Source organism: Simochromis diagramma, unplaced genomic scaffold, assembly GCF_900408965.1.
Source record: "Simochromis diagramma unplaced genomic scaffold, fSimDia1.1 OVJJ01000337.1, whole genome shotgun sequence".
Lineage (NCBI taxonomy): Eukaryota > Metazoa > Chordata > Actinopteri > Cichliformes > Cichlidae > Simochromis > Simochromis diagramma.
In genome coordinates this window covers 1356036-1373717 of record NW_024386982.1, presented here as the reverse complement: position 1 = coordinate 1373717, position 17682 = coordinate 1356036, and the positions used below count along the sequence as shown (strand labels likewise).

Genomic DNA, 17682 nt, shown 5'->3' with positions numbered 1-17682 from the left:
TCTCATCAGCAATCAGCAGTGTGGCCTGCTGCTGATGAAAATCCTCCTCATGCATGCACAGCAAGTTTGAATAGATTTATCAGCCTTTGTATACAGTACATTTCTTTTTATCTGAATTTCCCTGACATTGGAGGTCCTGAATAAGCAGAGAAATTTAGAATAAACTAAGAAAACACCAGAAGTCTAAAAATGTCCTAAAAAGCATGAATGCATTGAATGTAAGCTGCTATTTTATTGTACTTTCTATTAAAAATGCATTTATTTGCGAAATAACAGCAATTTGGGCCAAACAAGGCCCAACCGCATAGAAAAAGTATGGAAGAAATATAGTATCATCAGAATTCAAGTATTTTTAGACATTGAATTTATGACACTGAATTTTTATCCTCCAAATTTCCCTGCAAAAATATTCACCTGCAAAAATTCACCTGCAAAAATTCACCTGCAAAAAATTCACCTGCAAAAATTCACCTGAAAAAAATTCACCTGCAAAAAATTCACCTGCAAAAATTCAACTGCAAAAGTGATGAACTTTAATGACCCAAGCCAGAGCAATCAGCACCAGATCGAGTCGAGTGGCTCTCGGCCAATTAAATTACGCTGTTTGATCACATGACACCGTTAGCCAGCAGTTTGTCTCCTAAAAGAGAGCTGTTTAGAGGTGAGTGATTAAGTTTTTCTCCTAAATAGAGATCATTACAGAACGCCTAGTCCTACTTAAAATCCCATTTATTTTTATTTTTATCATCTACTCGAACTAAGGAAAACGTTTGACTAACTCAAAGACAATTTCCACGCCTCCCATGCCTGTCTGCAGAAGCAGTTTTGAATTTAGGAGCGCCAAGATGGCAGCGGCAAACCCTGGCGGCTCTCCGGTGAGTATATATATTTTTTTATCTTCAAGTTTGTCTTTTGAAACCTTAATTTTATTTAAATCCGTTGCTCACGTATAAAGTACACAGACGGGGTCTTTGCTCAACTCGTCTGAGGCGTGTCTCACTAAGCGCTACATGCTAGCATCCTGCTAACCGAGCTACCCTTTACATGCTGTGCTTTAGAAAATAGGATACTCGTTAAAAAAAATACTCCGCAGATATTGATAGATAGACGAACACTGCAAATATAATGTTGGAAACGAGAACGGCCTTTGGTGAAGGGGTAAAATACACCATGAATAAAGCCATAGAGTGAATGGCTGCCATGGTTGCAGAACAGCCTGATTTAATGACAAGAATGGGGAAGAGTGAGGTGAAGTGAACCAAAGCCACAAAACACGGTCAGACAAGGCGGCAAAAGGGCAGTGATCTGTCCGTCAGTATGAAGTTGGTGTGTGCTTTGGTGAACAAAAACTCCAGACCGGTAGCAGGAAGATGGGAGACTCGTGTTTCACTGGAATAGTGGTGAATTAAAACATCCTTTGTTGGGGACATTTCGGTGTAAATGCATCCATACAGGCAAGACAGAGGCAGACTAGACAGTGAAGAAAACAAGGCAAACATTAGAAATATTAAAACGGAAATATAGGATTGAGTTGAGGCCCTTGCAGGCTACCCACAATTTCCCCAAACTGAGCCACCCATTAAGAAATTCATTCTCACTGTTTCATAAACAAAAGGGATTAAATTTGACAATATCAAATTTAATTTTCTGACCTTTTCATAAATGAAACACGCTGCCAGGCAATCTGTTTTCGTTTTTTTTCATCCATTCAGAGTATTCGTTGGGAACACTGTAGTGATGGGATTTCCGGCTCTTTTTAGAGATCCGGCTCTTTCGGTTCGGCTCACTAAAAAGAGCCGGCTCTTTCGGCTCCGAACCGGCTCTTCAAGTTGTTTTGTTGCTTTAATTAATTTATTATTAACAATAATATAAAATTATGCACAAAAGGAATTACTAACGTAAAAAAAAGTGGTTTTATTTGTATATGTTTATATATAATAATTATATATAATATGCGGTGGCCCCTAGAGACAAAACACGTACAAACTCCAAAACACAGTTCTAGCATGAACTGAACTTCCAAATCAGAGCTACTAGATCACTTAAATTACACAATTGAAAGCATGTGTGTATTGTTTGTGTATTTATACACAGGCAGTCATATATATTCAAATAATTAAAAAAAAAAAGTTCATTTACCTGTTACTACCACACACCAAATCCGGTCGTTGGTACTTGCTGGCTTGTGTAGCCACTAGGTAACAAAAGCTCAACACTGCGCCCAGCATCCTGGAGCACTTCTGTTATCTTTTGTACATGTTTTGAGTTTTTATGTGCTTCTGAGTTTTTTGTACGTGTTTTGGAGTTTTTACGTGTTTTGGAGTTTGTACGTGCTTCAGAGTTCGTACGTGATTTGAAGTTTGTATGTGCTTTGTCTGTAGGGGCCACTGTAAATATACTTTTATTTTTTCACTCAACATAAAATGTAATAAATAAATCATATAATACAAAAATCAACTATTCACATTTCAACTTTTAACTATTTAAATTTTCAGCTTTTTCCTTTTACAAATTTAAAGTGAAAACAACACAAAACACTGCAAACCACAACACAATCAAATATAAATTATAATATGAAAACAAAAAGAACATGCATATTCTCTGTCATATGGGCCTGCATGAATAAACTTTCTGAATCCTTTATCATCTGCAACCGAAAATAGTTGTGGATGATTACTATACCTTTCTAATGTGACGTTGTTGTCCCTGGCTCTCTTTCTCTCTCTCTCCCTCTGGCTCTGTTCCTGTGCTACTGAGTGTAACTACCGCCCCTCCCCCCTCTGCCCAGCATAAAGCACAAGGCTCAGGTGCGAAGTGAAGCGGAAAAAAAGTGCGAGAGAGAGAGAGGGGGAGAGAAAGAAAAAAAAAAACCCCACGTGACGGCTCGCGATAAGGAGCCGGCTCGCGTCGTTCACGTCAAAGACCCGGCTCTAAGAGCCATTTCGTTCGCGAACGACCCATCACTAGAACACTGAACTCAATAATCATTTCCAGCTTTCTTCATTAAGTTTTGGTTTGGCTTTGTTCTCAAAAACATTTAAATAAAACAGATAAAATAGAAAATAAAGCTTTTTCTCTTGCGAGCTCAATTTTTACTGTGCTATTAAAACAAAAGATGTAAAATAAATAAAATCCTAACCAGAAAATCAAAATACTGCAACAAATGGCATGAATTTAAAAATATACTTTTTTCAAAGAACCATAAAGAAATATGATAAAATAAACATTGGAATCTTATAGCCTAAGAATATTCAGTTAACGTAACTAACCTTGTGTTTTTAACTCACTTTTTGTTGGTGATTTAAAAATTACAAAAATAATTCTACTTTTTCCTCTCCTTTAGGATCTTCTCCTACATCATATTCTTCTGAGACTGCGTTCATGTTTAGAACATTGTCTTGAACACCTTCCCCTGGATCTGGACTTTTTAGATTTCATTTGCACCCAGGAACTAGTTTTTCTACAAGCTTTGTCCAGTCAAGATGAGGTCTGCCCTGTCCTCTTAGATGCATTATGTAGTTTACATACTCTGATAAACAGAGAAAAGGATCAAATGAATCTACATAGTGCTGTCATTCAGTTTGAGTGGGGACCTACTGGGCGACTAAGAATGGCTCTTTCCCCCCATCATCTTAACAGTCTTCTGGAACTGAACTTGTCCATCCCAGCCATTGCTAAAATTTTGGGAATGTCCAGAAGCACAGTATTCCGACACATGAATGAGTTCAATCTTTCAGTCAAAGCACTCTATAGCAGCCTGTCAGATGAAGAGTTGGACCAATGCATTACAGACATAAAATCCAGGCAGCCTCACGCTGGATACCGGATGGTGAAAGCACTTCTTCAGGCCAGAGGACACAGAGTCCAGTACCAAAGGGTTCGAAGTTCTATGCACCGTGTTGACACAGCTGGTGTTGTGTCAAGGATGTTTTCCTTGGGATGCATTGCTCGACGTGCTTATTCCGTCCCAGGACCACAGTCTCTAATGCATATTGACACAAATCACAAACTGATACGGTAAATTATTTGATCTTTTGAAGTGAAAGATATTCCTGAGAATTTTTTCATCTGCAAATGTTCAGAACTGTATTTTGTTATCTTACTCGTTACTATATTTGCATCTGGACATACATAAATTACATCTTGCATTGCTTACATTTAAACACTTCAAAGTGATAATTCAAAAACTGATAAAAAAACCATTTTGTTTTCCCCATTCAGCTATAACATTGTCATCTTTGGAGGTATTGATGGCTTTTCTCGTAAGGTAAGTTTAGTTTAGTAAGTAAATCAAATGTAATATTTACATGGAAGTTTCCCATTGTTCTTTTTCCTATAAAGATTATGTATCTCGGTGCTGCTTCCAACAATCTGGCATCAACAACACTGGCATTCTTCCAAAAATCAATCGAGAAGTTTGGTTTTCCTCTCAGGTAATAAGTGATGCATTTTATTATGGGGTAGGTATTTTCTTACATACCTTTTGTAAGACTACATTTGGATATTTCATTAAAAGTTGTTTAAGATGATTCTAACTTGCCTCAATATATATATATATCTAATTTCAAATGATTGTTATGGTGACTTGGGGATATTTAAGAATAAAAAAAAATTAATTCAACACCTTTACCAAACACTGCTGTTATGTAATTGGATACAAGGGGTGAGATAGTAATATTTTGCCTCCTTGGCTGTAACTCCCTGACATTACAAGGGTAATCATTTTATGATGTCGGGTTCAGTGTTACACCATGATTTCAAATTCAATATCATCATCAATAACAATTAGTATTATCATTTCAGAGTTGTAGGTAACCACTTTTAAATGCCATAGACTACTTATTTGTTTAATTTGATGTAAATATTTTTGCAAAAATATTCTAAAAATTGTCTCCTTACACAGATCATAATGATACAAGATGGCACTTGCGTAATTTCCAACAAATACAATAAATCTAAGTAATTACTACTAACCTGTGAAATCCTGAAAAATGTTTTAACAGCTGTGTTAAATTAAACTTCATACTGACATATGCTGGAAAGTGCATTCATGAGACAATTTTTCTGATGCATTCAAGAGCAGTAGCAATGAAAGATTTTAAGGATTCTTTTACAATTTGTTTTTCAAACTTTGCTTAAGGCATATACTGTTCTTTATTATCAGATCTAAGTTTGTTTAAAGCTTCGAATGTTTTGGGGTACGATTCTGTTCAGATTCCAGACATTGACTGGGAGGACAGTGGCCTATCTTGCCATAACCATTCAAGCATTGTTGTTCCGAACACTGACTGTCCATTGACAGAAGAACAAATGACAACTTTACAGGGCGTTGTTAATCCAAGAGCAGCATCCCAGTCCTTTGGTGCGGACATGTACATTATGGCTGTTCAGTTTTGTCAGCAATTCATTTAGAATAGGAAAGCTACATACAGTTGCAGGAAAAAGTTTGTGTATCTTGTTGAATTTCATTAATTTCTGCACAATTTGGTCATGAAATGTAATCGGATCTTCATCACGAACATCTGGACAATCAGTCTGCTTAAACTAAACCAACTCAAAGAATTTAAGGATTTTTCATTAACATAATTGTGTATAAGCAGTTCTGATTATTGTGACTTTGGTCATGAAATGGGATCTGATCTTCAAATTGTGCTGAAATCTGAGATTACACAGGGTTCACCAACTGTTTCAAGCTATAAACTTCGCTATAAGTAACAATTTTTAGTAAAGCTTCGTAATGTAAATACTGAAGAATTAGGAGAGAGGGAACTTAAAAATATTGATTCACTCAGAAAACTAAATAGAAACTGCTTGTCAGTTTGAATGTTATGTTGTAAAGCAATATTTGACTGAAGGCTGATGGTTGGAATGTTTCAAAATTAAAACAGCAATGTAAGTCAATCTTGTCCTTTTATTTGATCAAGATGCATGCAAGATGTCATTGACAAGGTAAACTTTCAAGACATTAACAGTTTTAAAAACTACTTAAAGGCATTTTCAACCGAGAACTGAACCAAGAACCAATGTTGCCTGCACAGAGTAAATGGCATCAGAGAGGCCCAGTAGATGTGAACATTTATATTCCAAATCTTAAACAGAGACTTGTACACCACTACCTTGCATTATGGGAATGACTCAAATGAGTCCAAACCCTGAGTGGCAGGTTTCAGAGCAGGCAATGAGGTCTTCCTTAAAAGTTAAATAGTCCTTGTAGTGGTATGGAATGCGCAAGGTCTCATAGCAGGTGGCAGCAGTTGGATGTCTGCCATCCACTAGCTCCACTGTGAGGCTTTTTGGCACAATCTCCCATCCAGTCCAGAATTTTAGGACATTTTTCAGCTCACTTGGTGTTGCTGTGAAGAAAAAAGAGGTTTAACAACCTTGAAAAAAATCCAACCAATATATTTTTAACATTACAATAATATTGGTATTCTACGGAGCCCCGCAGGGGACACGGGAGAAAAAAAAAATTAAGACGGACTTTTGCGAGATCTGGCAAAAACAAACTCGGGATCTCGCAAAAGTATTGCGAGATCTCGCAAAAGTCCGTCTTAATTTTTTTTCCTCCCATGTCCCCTGCGGGGCTCCGTAGTATTCCCCTCCTGCAAAATGGCAAACCTACCATTTAGAATAAAATGCCTCATGTAGCCTGTGATTCGGCATTTATTTTGAAGAGGACAGTCATCATCTTCATCTTCTGGCCACACGATCCGCTGAAGAAGGACCTGTAACAGAACAAAGTATACCCTTAAAAATACTGCTGCACATTTTTCAGATTTCCATGGATTTTGTCTCTTCTTGTTTTGGGGAGTTCCCTTCCCTATAGCCATATTTTATCTAATTAGTCACACCTGTTCTTAGCTCACTATCACCCACTTAGCCTTATGGTCCATGACTTGATTTCTTGAATAAATTTCTATAATAATCCATGTTTTGTGCTTTTTGTGGTCACTTGGATCCCCAAACCTCTACATAGTTTTGACTGTATCTTAAAAGAAGAAACTGTCTCAAACAAAAAATGAAAATAGAAATCAAAATTATTTTTTTCAAATTCAAACAACAGTAATGGCTAAATATATAATTAGAAAATGTGTATTACCAAATAATTACTAATGTATTTTAGTCATTATGTCTTTTTCAAATCTACAAAATCGTTTTCTATATGTAAATCATGCTTTTCGAGCAGTTTTATTTTTACAGGACTAAAGAAAAACTGCTGTAAAGATGTATGGTCCACAAGAATATGTTCATTTTTAGTATTTGTGCATTTTATTTGTAAAAATGAATACAGCTTTGTTATGGTAAGTTTATTATTTGATACATAATTCTTGGTAAATGCCAAATTAAAATTGCAATTTTTTCACTTTGTAGAATGACTCAAGTCTTCATAGTTTGCTTTGGACTACATTTTCTACAACACACAGTAAAATGTTATTAATGAATACAGTATTTAGGAACACAAAATTTACCTCAGGATTCACAGCAGCCAACTCTTGTGGAAAGAGTAAGGGCACCGTGTCAGGTCGCTGGGTCAGCAGGGTCCACATATGGGTTTCTTTAAGTCCCCTTCTCAGCTGTTTTATCGACCTCGTCACTCTTCCAATGACCTAAGGAAAAACGTTAACTAAACAGTAACACAGAAATATTTTACTTACTTTTCAATTCACTCACAGAATGGAGTAATAATTTCTCAAACAGCCATCTCCTGTTGTTCTCTGTCAAGGGGGGGAGGTCCCATGCATATGCCAGATCCTGAACACGTTTTCTCTCGTCATCCGACAGCTTGGATTGCCCTTCAAGCTGTAACCCATAAGACAGTAATTCAGACAGAAACAAGAACTATAAATTCCTAATTCCTCATACATAAATTTTTAAAAAAAAGACAAGTTTAAAGTCTCAGACCATGTCTCAATGGCAGAGTTTTTGATCTAGAACAATTTTAAAGGATTAGTCTAGGTTAGATATGTTTATAACTCATACGGGGCAATGTATAAACGTTCCCTCATTTAAACATAAAAACCTACAAGCTGAATTGTCCCTCTCAGGTCTAGATCTGGACAGTCCTCGGGTGTAACGGTGGCAGTTTCAGGACTACCACCAAGTAGGACATGCACAACGACTGGGCTAAGTCCAGATAGGCATGGGCCTCCATGAAGAAAGGAGTGCCCTACCATCCTCCCTGCCATAAGGAACATATCACTCTCCACAAGAAAGTGAGCTGCTGATGGTATGTAATGGCCTGGCTCTCCCTCAAAAAGTGGAGTAACATTAGAGTTTGCTATGAGATAAATGAAAAGAAAGGGGAAAAAAAAGAAAAAAGAAGATTACTTACACACAATACAGAGGTTTTCACAAAATAAAGAGACAATTAACTTGTGAAAAGTTATACAATCTAATGATCATCAAACATAGGTACGGTCAACCAAAACAAACTAACCAAAATTGATGCAAAAACCAGACATCAGCTTCTCCATGCATGTTGATAAGAAAAAACGTATTACTCCTTGTCCGATAGCTGTATCCCCTGTTAGATCACCAAAATAAAATAATGAATACAAATAATTATTTCAAGATATATTTATGTATCATTTTCAGAAAATTTACCCTCAAGCCTGCACTCCAAGGGACGTGCCCATTCAACATTGGGTCTCTTGTAGAATGAGATGAGGGCCATGTCCTGATCAGCTACACTTTGTCTGATGTCCATTGTGAGACGTAATGGGCTCTCCATTTCATGCATGTCCAAAGCATTCTTTTCAAAGGCCATATATGAATGTGCAGAGTCCAAAACAGTTAACCAGCCTAAAAGAAAATAGAGGTGATTATAATTGGATATAGTCTGTATATCAAGATCTATCTAGATACTATTACAAAAAGATTATGTTTTATCCTTTGAAGGATTGTCTAAAGTAGTTTGAATATGAGGCTATCAAAAATAAGAAATCCATTGAATGGATACAAACTAATGGTTTGATTTCCGGGAATTGTTCACATTAGCTGTTGATTGTTACTAATCAACACCTTCCTTACATAACCTGTGACTAAATGATTGACCTACCATCCCTGACTTCACAAGTAGTTCCAGATGGTCCTGGCATATCTGCTAGCCCTTCCTCAATTATTGTATCTTCATGCCCCTTTTCATTTCGTGAGCTACTATCAAAATATGTTGTTAAATTTCATTCAAGGCTTAAATCCAATGACAATAAAAATTGCAATTTTTGTTGATAAATACCTTTCTCCACATGAAGAGGCATGCAGCTCAATGAGGTCAGAGTGAAACATATCTGTGCAGACAGGACACTGCTGCAATGGTGCTGTTGTGCAATAAATTTTAAAGGACAAAGTTTAATTTTTTTAACATTTAATTTTTCCTTCTAGCTAGCTCTTAACACTTTATGCTTTTGGGTAATATGTTAGTATGAAATTGTCAAAAAACCTACATTCCTTTTCTGTAGGTTCATCACCATCTAAATTCACCACAGTACTTTCACTGGGAGTTTCCAAAGGAGGACAGGATTTTAGGTGTTCTGACAGAAGTTGCAGTGGAGAACCTATGCCACACTTCTGGCATTTTGCTTTTGGCATGCATCTGAAGGACTCATCGCTTAGTGGTACAGGGTCATTGCTAAGTTCCTCTTGAATAGGAGCAATATATACATTTTTACCCCCACGACTGGCAGCCTTTAGGATTGTCCCTGTATAGCCAATATCAGCTGGAGGAACCAGAGAGAGTTTTCGGCTTCCCCAACCACCTGTATAAAAGCAAATTGCAGCAGATTATTCTGATCATGAAATATATCCAATGCCTCAAGAAAAGTGAAAAAGAAAAGTATCTTCAAAACTACTCAGAATTAGGAATTCACAACATGCGGTGAAAAGGAACTTGTCTTAAAAGTACTTATTAAACAGCAGGATCAGTTTCTAGTTTAATTACACAGTGCAGAATTCATACACACCCCCAGGTTTGAACAGCAGCCAGCCACCTGTTACCTCCTTCAGTTTGGGAAACAAATCATTCAGGGCGTCCCTTAACTGAAAGCAATAATACAAATACAATCTCTGAGTCCAAAGAAATTACACATTTAACATTAATTATACCCCTGTATATACTAAGAAACGGTAAAAGAACCATGCATTTACAGTGCAAACTGGATATAATAAAAAAATATTTTTCAATCCAAAATTTACAGTTACATTTTCATGATTAATGATGAATATCCAATAATAATATTATTTTTTGTAAATGCCACCTGTGACTTGCAGTGATGGTCACCTTCAATAACACTTTTATTAAGCGAAAACTTCTCAGTTTTGATCAGTGAATAAAAAGAATAAGTTTATACCTCTTCATGTGTTGTGCTCTCATCAAGATGTGCTGTTCTTTGACCCATCCCTGCCTGTGTGTGGATATATTTTTCATGTTCTGTTGGGGTCTTCTCCATTTGTTTTGGGAGCAAATAAAATACCACTTCAAGAGGTTTAGGCTTCTTAGCAGGCACCAGAGATGTAGCAGGGAATCGCCTTTTTCCCTTTCCTCTTGAGAAAATACCAGGAAAAGACCTGTCCCAAACATTTTAACAAAATTATTTAAAAGCGACTATTATGAAATGCTTTTTTAGTTTGTTTATACAAATTCAACACAGCAGTAACACTGCAGTATACACAGAAACACGGAAATATAATAAAAATAATAATAATAATAATAATAGCAGCACCCGAAAAACACAAACATTCAAAAATAAACCAAAACATCAGAACTCAAAATACTGGGTCGAAACGAGCCAGATCCGTGACAGACTCAGAACTACCAAAAGTATATTTTTATGTGATTGACTGTTGTTGTAATTCAAGCCCTGAGTGTAGAGCAGGTAAGATATAAAGTTCCATCCTAAATTCCATGCTCATGCTGAGTGTTTAGTTTATGACTTTTTCACCTGGTCATTTCTTGCTGAAGGGATGGTCTTTCAGGGTTGACCAAGCTGGTACCCTGGCCACCTTGACTCTGTTCTCTGCAAGAAATAAAATCATATTCTCATGTGTGTGTGTGTGTGTGTGTTTGTGTATATATATGTGTGTATATATATATCTCAATTTAGTTGAATGTAGGATTAACTCATAAGTCTTGCTAAAGTACCTTGTATTCTGATTCATCGCAGCAGCAACAGCAGGAGTTTGGTTGGATGATGTTAGCAACTGCAGCAAGTGTCTTGCTGACCGAATAATTTCATCCTGCATAATCTGAAACAAACACATAAAGACAGAAACAATTTATAAATTAACGTTCGATAAAATCTAAGAATGTATCATTTATTAGATAACAATATGAATATGTCTAACAAAAAACTTGTGTGGAGCGAAGTTACATTCAATCAAGATGGTCTGGCATGCTACAACTTTATAGTTGTTAAATTCTGGGTACAAGTATACATACCCATCTTGTACATGTTTATTATTATTATAATTATTATTATCCTACCCAATTACATGTTTCTTTTAATCAGAGTATGCTGTTTTAATGACTTTACAATATCATTTACATTGCGTTCCTTACATTTTCCCAAATTGTATGTTATACTAATCCTATATTTCCGTTTTAATATTTCTAATGTTTGCCTTGTTTTCTTCACTGTCTAGTCTGCCTCTGTCTTGCCTGTATGGATGCATTTACACCGAAATGTCCCCAACAAAGGATGTTTTAATTCACCACTATTCTAGTGAAACACGAGTCTCCCATCTTCCTGCTACCGGTCTGGAGTTTTTGTTCACCAAAGCACACACCAACTTCATACTGACGGACAGATCACTGCCCTTTTGCCGCCTTGTCTGACCGTGTTTTGTGGCTTTGGTTCACTTCACCTCACTCTTCTTGTCATTAAATCAGGCTGTTCTGCAACCATGGCAGCCATTCACTCTATGGCTTTATTCATGGTGTATTTTACCCCTTCACCAAAGGCCGTTCTCGTTTCCAACATTATATTTGCAGTGTTCGTCTATCTATCAATATCTGCGGAGTATTTTTTTTAACGAGTATCCTATTTTCTAAAGCACAGCATGTAAAGGGTAGCTCGGTTAGCAGGATGCTAGCATGTAGCGCTTAGTGAGACACGCCTCAGACGAGTTGAGCAAAGACCCCGTCTGTGTACTTTATACGTGAGCAACGGATTTAAATAAAATTAAGGTTTCAAAAGACAAACTTGAAGATAAAAAAATATATATACTCACCGGAGAGCCGCCAGGGTTTGCCGCTGCCATCTTGGCGCTCCTAAATTCAAAACTGCTTCTGCAGACAGGCATGGGAGGCGTGGAAATTGTCTTTGAGTTAGTCAAACGTTTTCCTTAGTTCGAGTAGATGATAAAAATAAAAATAAATGGGATTTTAAGTAGGACTAGGCGTTCTGTAATGATCTCTATTTAGGAGAAAAACTTAATCACTCACCTCTAAACAGCTCTCTTTTAGGAGACAAACTGCTGGCTAACGGTGTCATGTGATCAAACAGCGTAATTTAATTGGCCGAGAGGCACTCGACTCGATCTGGTGCTGATTGCTCTGGCTTGGGTCATTAAAGTTCATCACTTTTGCAGTTGAATTTTTGCAGGTGAATCTTTGCAGGTGAATTTTTTGCAGGTGAATTTTTTTCAGGTGAATTTTTGCAGGTGAATTTTTTGCAGGTGAATTTTTTTCAGGTGAATTTTTGCAGGTGAATTTTTGCAGGTGAATATTTTTGCAGGGAAATTTGGAGGATAAAAATTCAGTGTCATAAATTCAATGTCTAAAAATACTTGAATTCTGATGATACTATATTTCTTCCATAAAAAAGCAGCGTTTTCAAAAATACCTGTGTACATGTAGACGTAGCCTGTGGCCTGACATCCAATGTCAGACATTTATTTTAGCTGTTTTTATTTTAATGATAGTTACCTTTACATGTGTTGTTTTTATATATTTTCAATTGTCTTCAGTGTATTTATTCATTTTTGTTACCAGTTTGTATCTGCTGTTGCTGTTTAAAACTGCTTTAAAAATAAAGTTGTTGCAGTATGGGTGTTTTTTTAACTACTTTTTATGACGGCGGTACCGTGGGGTTTGGTAAAGTAATTTGGCTTCACACACTTTTTCATCTTCTCGAGCTTTAAGGTCATTAGATCACAAACTGCTGGTGGTACCGCGCAGTCGTTTTAAAACTCGTGGTGATTGGGCCTTTCAGGCAGTGGCATTCTCTTCCACTGTCTCTAAGCTGCACGTACTCTATTGATTCTTTTAAAAAACAGCTGAAGAAATTTTAATTTTGAAAAGCATTTTATTAATTTCCTCTTATGTTGTTTTTATTGTTTTACATTGCTGTTTTCTTTACTGTTACATTGTTTTATATTTCCATTTCTTGTGTTATAAAGCACTTTGTGATTTTTATCTGTGAAAAGCGCTATATAAATAATAAATGAATTGAATGAATTGTTTATCCACACCTTCTAAAATATAGTACAAATACAAAAGAACCATTTGCTGTCCTGTCAGTCAAATACATTTAAGGTCAGAAGTGTCTGCATATAGACACAAGAGAAAGGTCATGGTTTGAATTGAAAAGATTGCTTCATTATAGCTGAAAATCTAAAGTTCCTAATGATGGTTAAGTCACTAATCAATTAAGGCTCGGTCATGTTTTCAAATTCTTAAAATTAAACATTTAAATTAGTGCTGTCAGTGTTAATCTCGAGATTTTTGTGGTTATGGCGTTAACGTCATTTTAACGAGATTAACACTGACGGCACTAATTTAAACATTAAATAACACATAAAATATAATTTTGAAACAGAGATATATAAAAGTATTCTACTTCCTATAAACACTGTTGTTGGTGCAGTAACATCACAGACGTCCTCTTTGTCTGTGCCATTATTGTCAAGAATTAACACATAAGGAGAGCTTTCTTTGTATATACTGTGAGCTAACTTTATTTTTCAGGCCTCAAAATTTATGCCAGAAGTGCCTCAAACCTGCATTCTCTCTAATGGCCAGTAGGGGAGCAGCTCCTTCATTTATAGAGAGAAATCCACTTCTTATTTATAGCATGTTGTAATCTTTTGTGTCGTATTTTATAACCATCTATGGCAGGGGTGTCAAACTCAAATACACAGTGGGCCAAAATTCAAAACTGGAACAAGGTCGTGGGCTAACATTAATATTTATTGAAAAAAAAAATCTTCTTCCAGATTTAAGAATGAATCTCTTCTTATGGACTCAAACAAGTTTTGCTGAAAAACTGAATATGGAACAAGCAAAGCTTGGGCCAGAGTTTGACACCTAGGATCTATGGCATACTCCTGCCAAATGATGAAACTTGTCTTTGGACACTCAACATGAACTTTTACTGAAAACAATTTAGCCTTCATCATGCATCTTCCAGCTCTGTAACCAACCACCTGCTATGACAATGTTATATGTCAACTAACCCAACTCAACCAACCCTCCAAAATAGCACTACTGTTTAGTTTTTATAGTTGTATTGTATTGTAGTGTCTTTAACTTTCATTATCAAGTACCTTGAGGTGTTGTGACTTGGCGCTATATAATTACAATTGAACCTAATATTTCAATGATAAATTTATCCATAGGTTCAAAGGTATAACAGAGCTGCAACTTTTAGTCTTAATAAAATTTTTAAAAAACCAATACAAGGAGGTTGTTTTGACTTGTGCGACTGCGCCATTAGGTAGCACTCAAAATACATGTGTAAGCTAATATTAGTGTAAAAAAAAGCCAGCACACAGCTGGGTTTGATCTGAAAATCAATCAAATGTTCATTCATGAATCATGAATGAATCAAAAGCTGCGCATTGTTGACCCAGTCACAGTGGCTTCTAGAGATAAAAAATGGCTGTCTTCTGCCTCATGTTTACTAACTTTGCTAGCTCTGAATAGAAGGAAATAGGAATCCCTGCATTACATCACATCGCTTGATTTGAAGTAGTTCATATGTGAAAGCAATGGGATATTTTTATGTATTTGCATTTTGGTGTTTCATGGAGCACATTAATCATGCTAGTTTGGGCGGCCCACAACTAAATTCAGTCACGTTTTCAAAAACAATCATACATTTCCATAATGTACCATGAACTGAATTAGCCTATGCCATACATATATTTACATACAGTATAATGTGTTGTTTCAGTTGTACTTCATCCCTCAGCTATGAAAGCTATTTAATATTGAGTTAATCCCCTCTCTCTTGGCAAACAGTCCTTTATCAAATGTGCTTTAACTAATAAAACAATTCCATCAGAAGAGACAATAAAGTGATTGAAATGGGCGAGCATTCCAATAAATATACCTACATATATTTAAATATACTTTAAATACAAGTAAATCAAGTGGTTAAAAACAGACAAAACCAAAAATTCAAATGTTACTTTTTTGGAAGCATATTTTAAGCTCATTTCTACAATTTTTTTTGAGTGACCTGCTTTTTTGGATTTATTTAAAATACATATTTCTGATCTGAGCTGACTTTCTTCAAAAACAATCTATGTTTCTAGCAATAAAGAAAACAGAGAGTGAGATTGGTGGAAAATAACAGACAGAGTGGAGAAAAGGAGGCAGAAAGAAGTGTGACAGCGAGTATACTGGCGAGAAATCAGTGGTGTGTGAAAGAATATTCAACAATCAAGGCTGTGCTTTGTGATTCAAAGAGTAAGGAAAGCAGTGCAGGCAAAAAGAAAAGAGCAGTTTGGGAGTGATTTTCTTTGAGCAAAGAAAGCATCTCAGAGTTCCTCCAAGGTCACGTATGTAACCCCTGAGCTAGTGCAGAAGTCACCACCTGATGTTTCATATGGCTCTTTGTTCTGCCACTTGCCTTCTGACAAGCATGGGCGTGCTGTGGGTGACAACTTTGTGTGAGGTGGCCCCTAAGGACAAAACACACAAAGGACAAAGCCCAAGCCTCACAGAAATGAAACACCATGGGTTTTTTTTTAACACAGACAATGTGAAAGTACAATTATTTATATAACGTAGCCTACAAAATAAATGAGTGAAAATGCTGAAACACATTCAACAAATGGGTTAAAGTTATAAAACAAAGTAACATGGGTGTGCCACTGCAACTATTTTAAAAAGGCTAAAAAGATCATTGGAAACAATGGGCAACATGTGGCACAGCAACAACAAATCAAGCTAAATATCCACCATCCATTCAAACTATTCGAATTCAAAGAATTCTTTTTTTTATTGATGTGTTTATTGAAGTTATGCATAAAATAAAATGTACAGTATTTGATGGCTTCCTTTGTTCTAAGACTCACATGTACGGATGACCGCCATCACTTCAAGTCTTTTCCTTCACGCAGGTATGAAAAACAAATTTGAAGAATTCAAAACACAACCACGGGATTGTGGTTGACAGCAGCCTACAAACCTGAGTGTGATGAGGTCACTAGGCATTGGCAACACCTTCCACAATTGGCTGTTTGTTTAGAGCCTGATCGCTCAGAATCAGGCTCTGATTCTGGATCAGGCTCGCTCATCTGATTCTGATTCTGATTCTGATTCTCTGTAAATTTAGATACCACCATCTGGAAAATGTTTCCTTTGTTACAAACAGTTAAGGTTTATTCAACGCTACTTAAAGACAAAATGGTAAGAAATAAATTTAATGTGTTATGAAATTTATTTAATTATTACTAGTCTCAAATACTGTTGTCAAATACTGTGTTTGAATGTAATAACATTTCTTTGTATAATAACACCCACTGATAAAACTGGCATCTGACAGTGTTTCTGTCAGTTCATTGCTGGTAAGACACCCACAAGCATGCAGCAGAATGCCCATCCTGACATGATGACCACCATTCTGTACTGCAAAGTGGTCTACACGTTTTCATCTGGTTGGTTGAATGAAAGCTAAGATCTCAAAATCAGAGCTGCCCAAAATGTAAGGGCCAAAACCCCAAAGTGATGATATGTAAGAGGTGTCCCTCTGTTGATCTGAAACAAGGATGTTCTCTATCAGTCCTCTGGAATCCTAACTGCATGCTGCTTGATGTAAATGATGCCGTGCATCGGTCGAAAGCTGATTGGTTGACAAGTGAGATAGAACAGGGAAGAACATGACAACATAGTAGATGAAGAATGCAAAAAGAAAACAATGTTAAATGGAAAGCTCAGGCATTGGCTGCACTGGACACTTTCTATTGTTTTAAGCACTTGGTTCTACTTCAGTTCTCTATATGACTTTGCCAGCTGCCAATGTACTGTCAGCATGCTGGCATCACTGAACCAATAATTTCTCCCTTATTCACAGTCCAGGAGGATCAGGTGCACCTCCACTCCAGCTCATCCTTTCATAATCAGTATCGTATCTGTTTGTCAATGATGTCTGCTCTCCTTTGTATGATGGAGTCTTGTTGATTCTCTCCTTCCCTCTGGATTTCCATGTAAACACTCAAAGTCTAAAGAGCATCAAATGGTGGAAAATAAATGATGAGTTTCCTGGCAGATTTTCTAGGCCAATAGTAGGTGAATATTAGGCTTATGCGGAAGAATAGTGACAGGACACGTTTTACCCTGTATGAGTATACAACACTGAGGAATTACAATCTGCAAATTCCACAGAACTTCGAGTAATAACCAGAGCATTATAAAAGGAAACTATGCTAAACAAATGAACAGTAATATTTTGTTCTTGG

At 36.5% G+C, this 17682-nt stretch overlaps 2 protein-coding genes across 5 annotated transcripts; one reads left to right on the top strand and one right to left on the bottom strand.

The window, feature by feature from the left end:
- Nucleotides 1–309: 309 nt before the first annotated feature.
- LOC120738370 lies at nt 310–5189 on the top strand. 2 transcript variants are annotated; one of them, XM_040039555.1, is made up of 5 exons: nt 310–661; nt 818–875; nt 3344–4017; nt 4222–4267; nt 4342–5189. In XM_040039555.1, exons 2-5 carry the CDS (start codon nt 846–848, stop codon nt 4435–4437), a joined length of 846 nt encoding a protein of 281 aa, XP_039895489.1. In that variant the 5' UTR covers nt 310–661; nt 818–845; the 3' UTR covers nt 4438–5189. The 2 variants fall into 2 exon arrangements, with proteins under 2 accessions (XP_039895489.1, XP_039895488.1); XM_040039554.1 differs by having other exon boundaries at nt 763–875.
- Nucleotides 5190–5914: 725 nt separating this feature from the next.
- LOC120738368 lies at nt 5915–12841 on the bottom strand. 3 transcript variants are annotated; one of them, XM_040039553.1, is made up of 16 exons: nt 12440–12458; nt 12226–12283; nt 11138–11241; nt 10938–11012; nt 10347–10563; nt 9960–10035; nt 9444–9755; nt 9236–9317; nt 9059–9156; nt 8605–8802; nt 8438–8524; nt 8025–8278; nt 7672–7800; nt 7470–7607; nt 6623–6725; nt 5915–6353 (listed from the first exon to the last, which is right to left on the bottom strand). In XM_040039553.1, exons 2-16 carry the CDS (start codon nt 12253–12255, stop codon nt 6136–6138), a joined length of 2121 nt encoding a protein of 706 aa, XP_039895487.1. In that variant the 5' UTR covers nt 12256–12283; nt 12440–12458; the 3' UTR covers nt 5915–6135. The 3 variants fall into 3 exon arrangements, with proteins under 3 accessions (XP_039895487.1, XP_039895485.1, XP_039895486.1); XM_040039551.1 differs by having other exon boundaries at nt 12226–12841; XM_040039552.1 differs by having other exon boundaries at nt 9059–9153; nt 12226–12841.
- Nucleotides 12842–17682: the final 4841 nt, after the last annotated feature.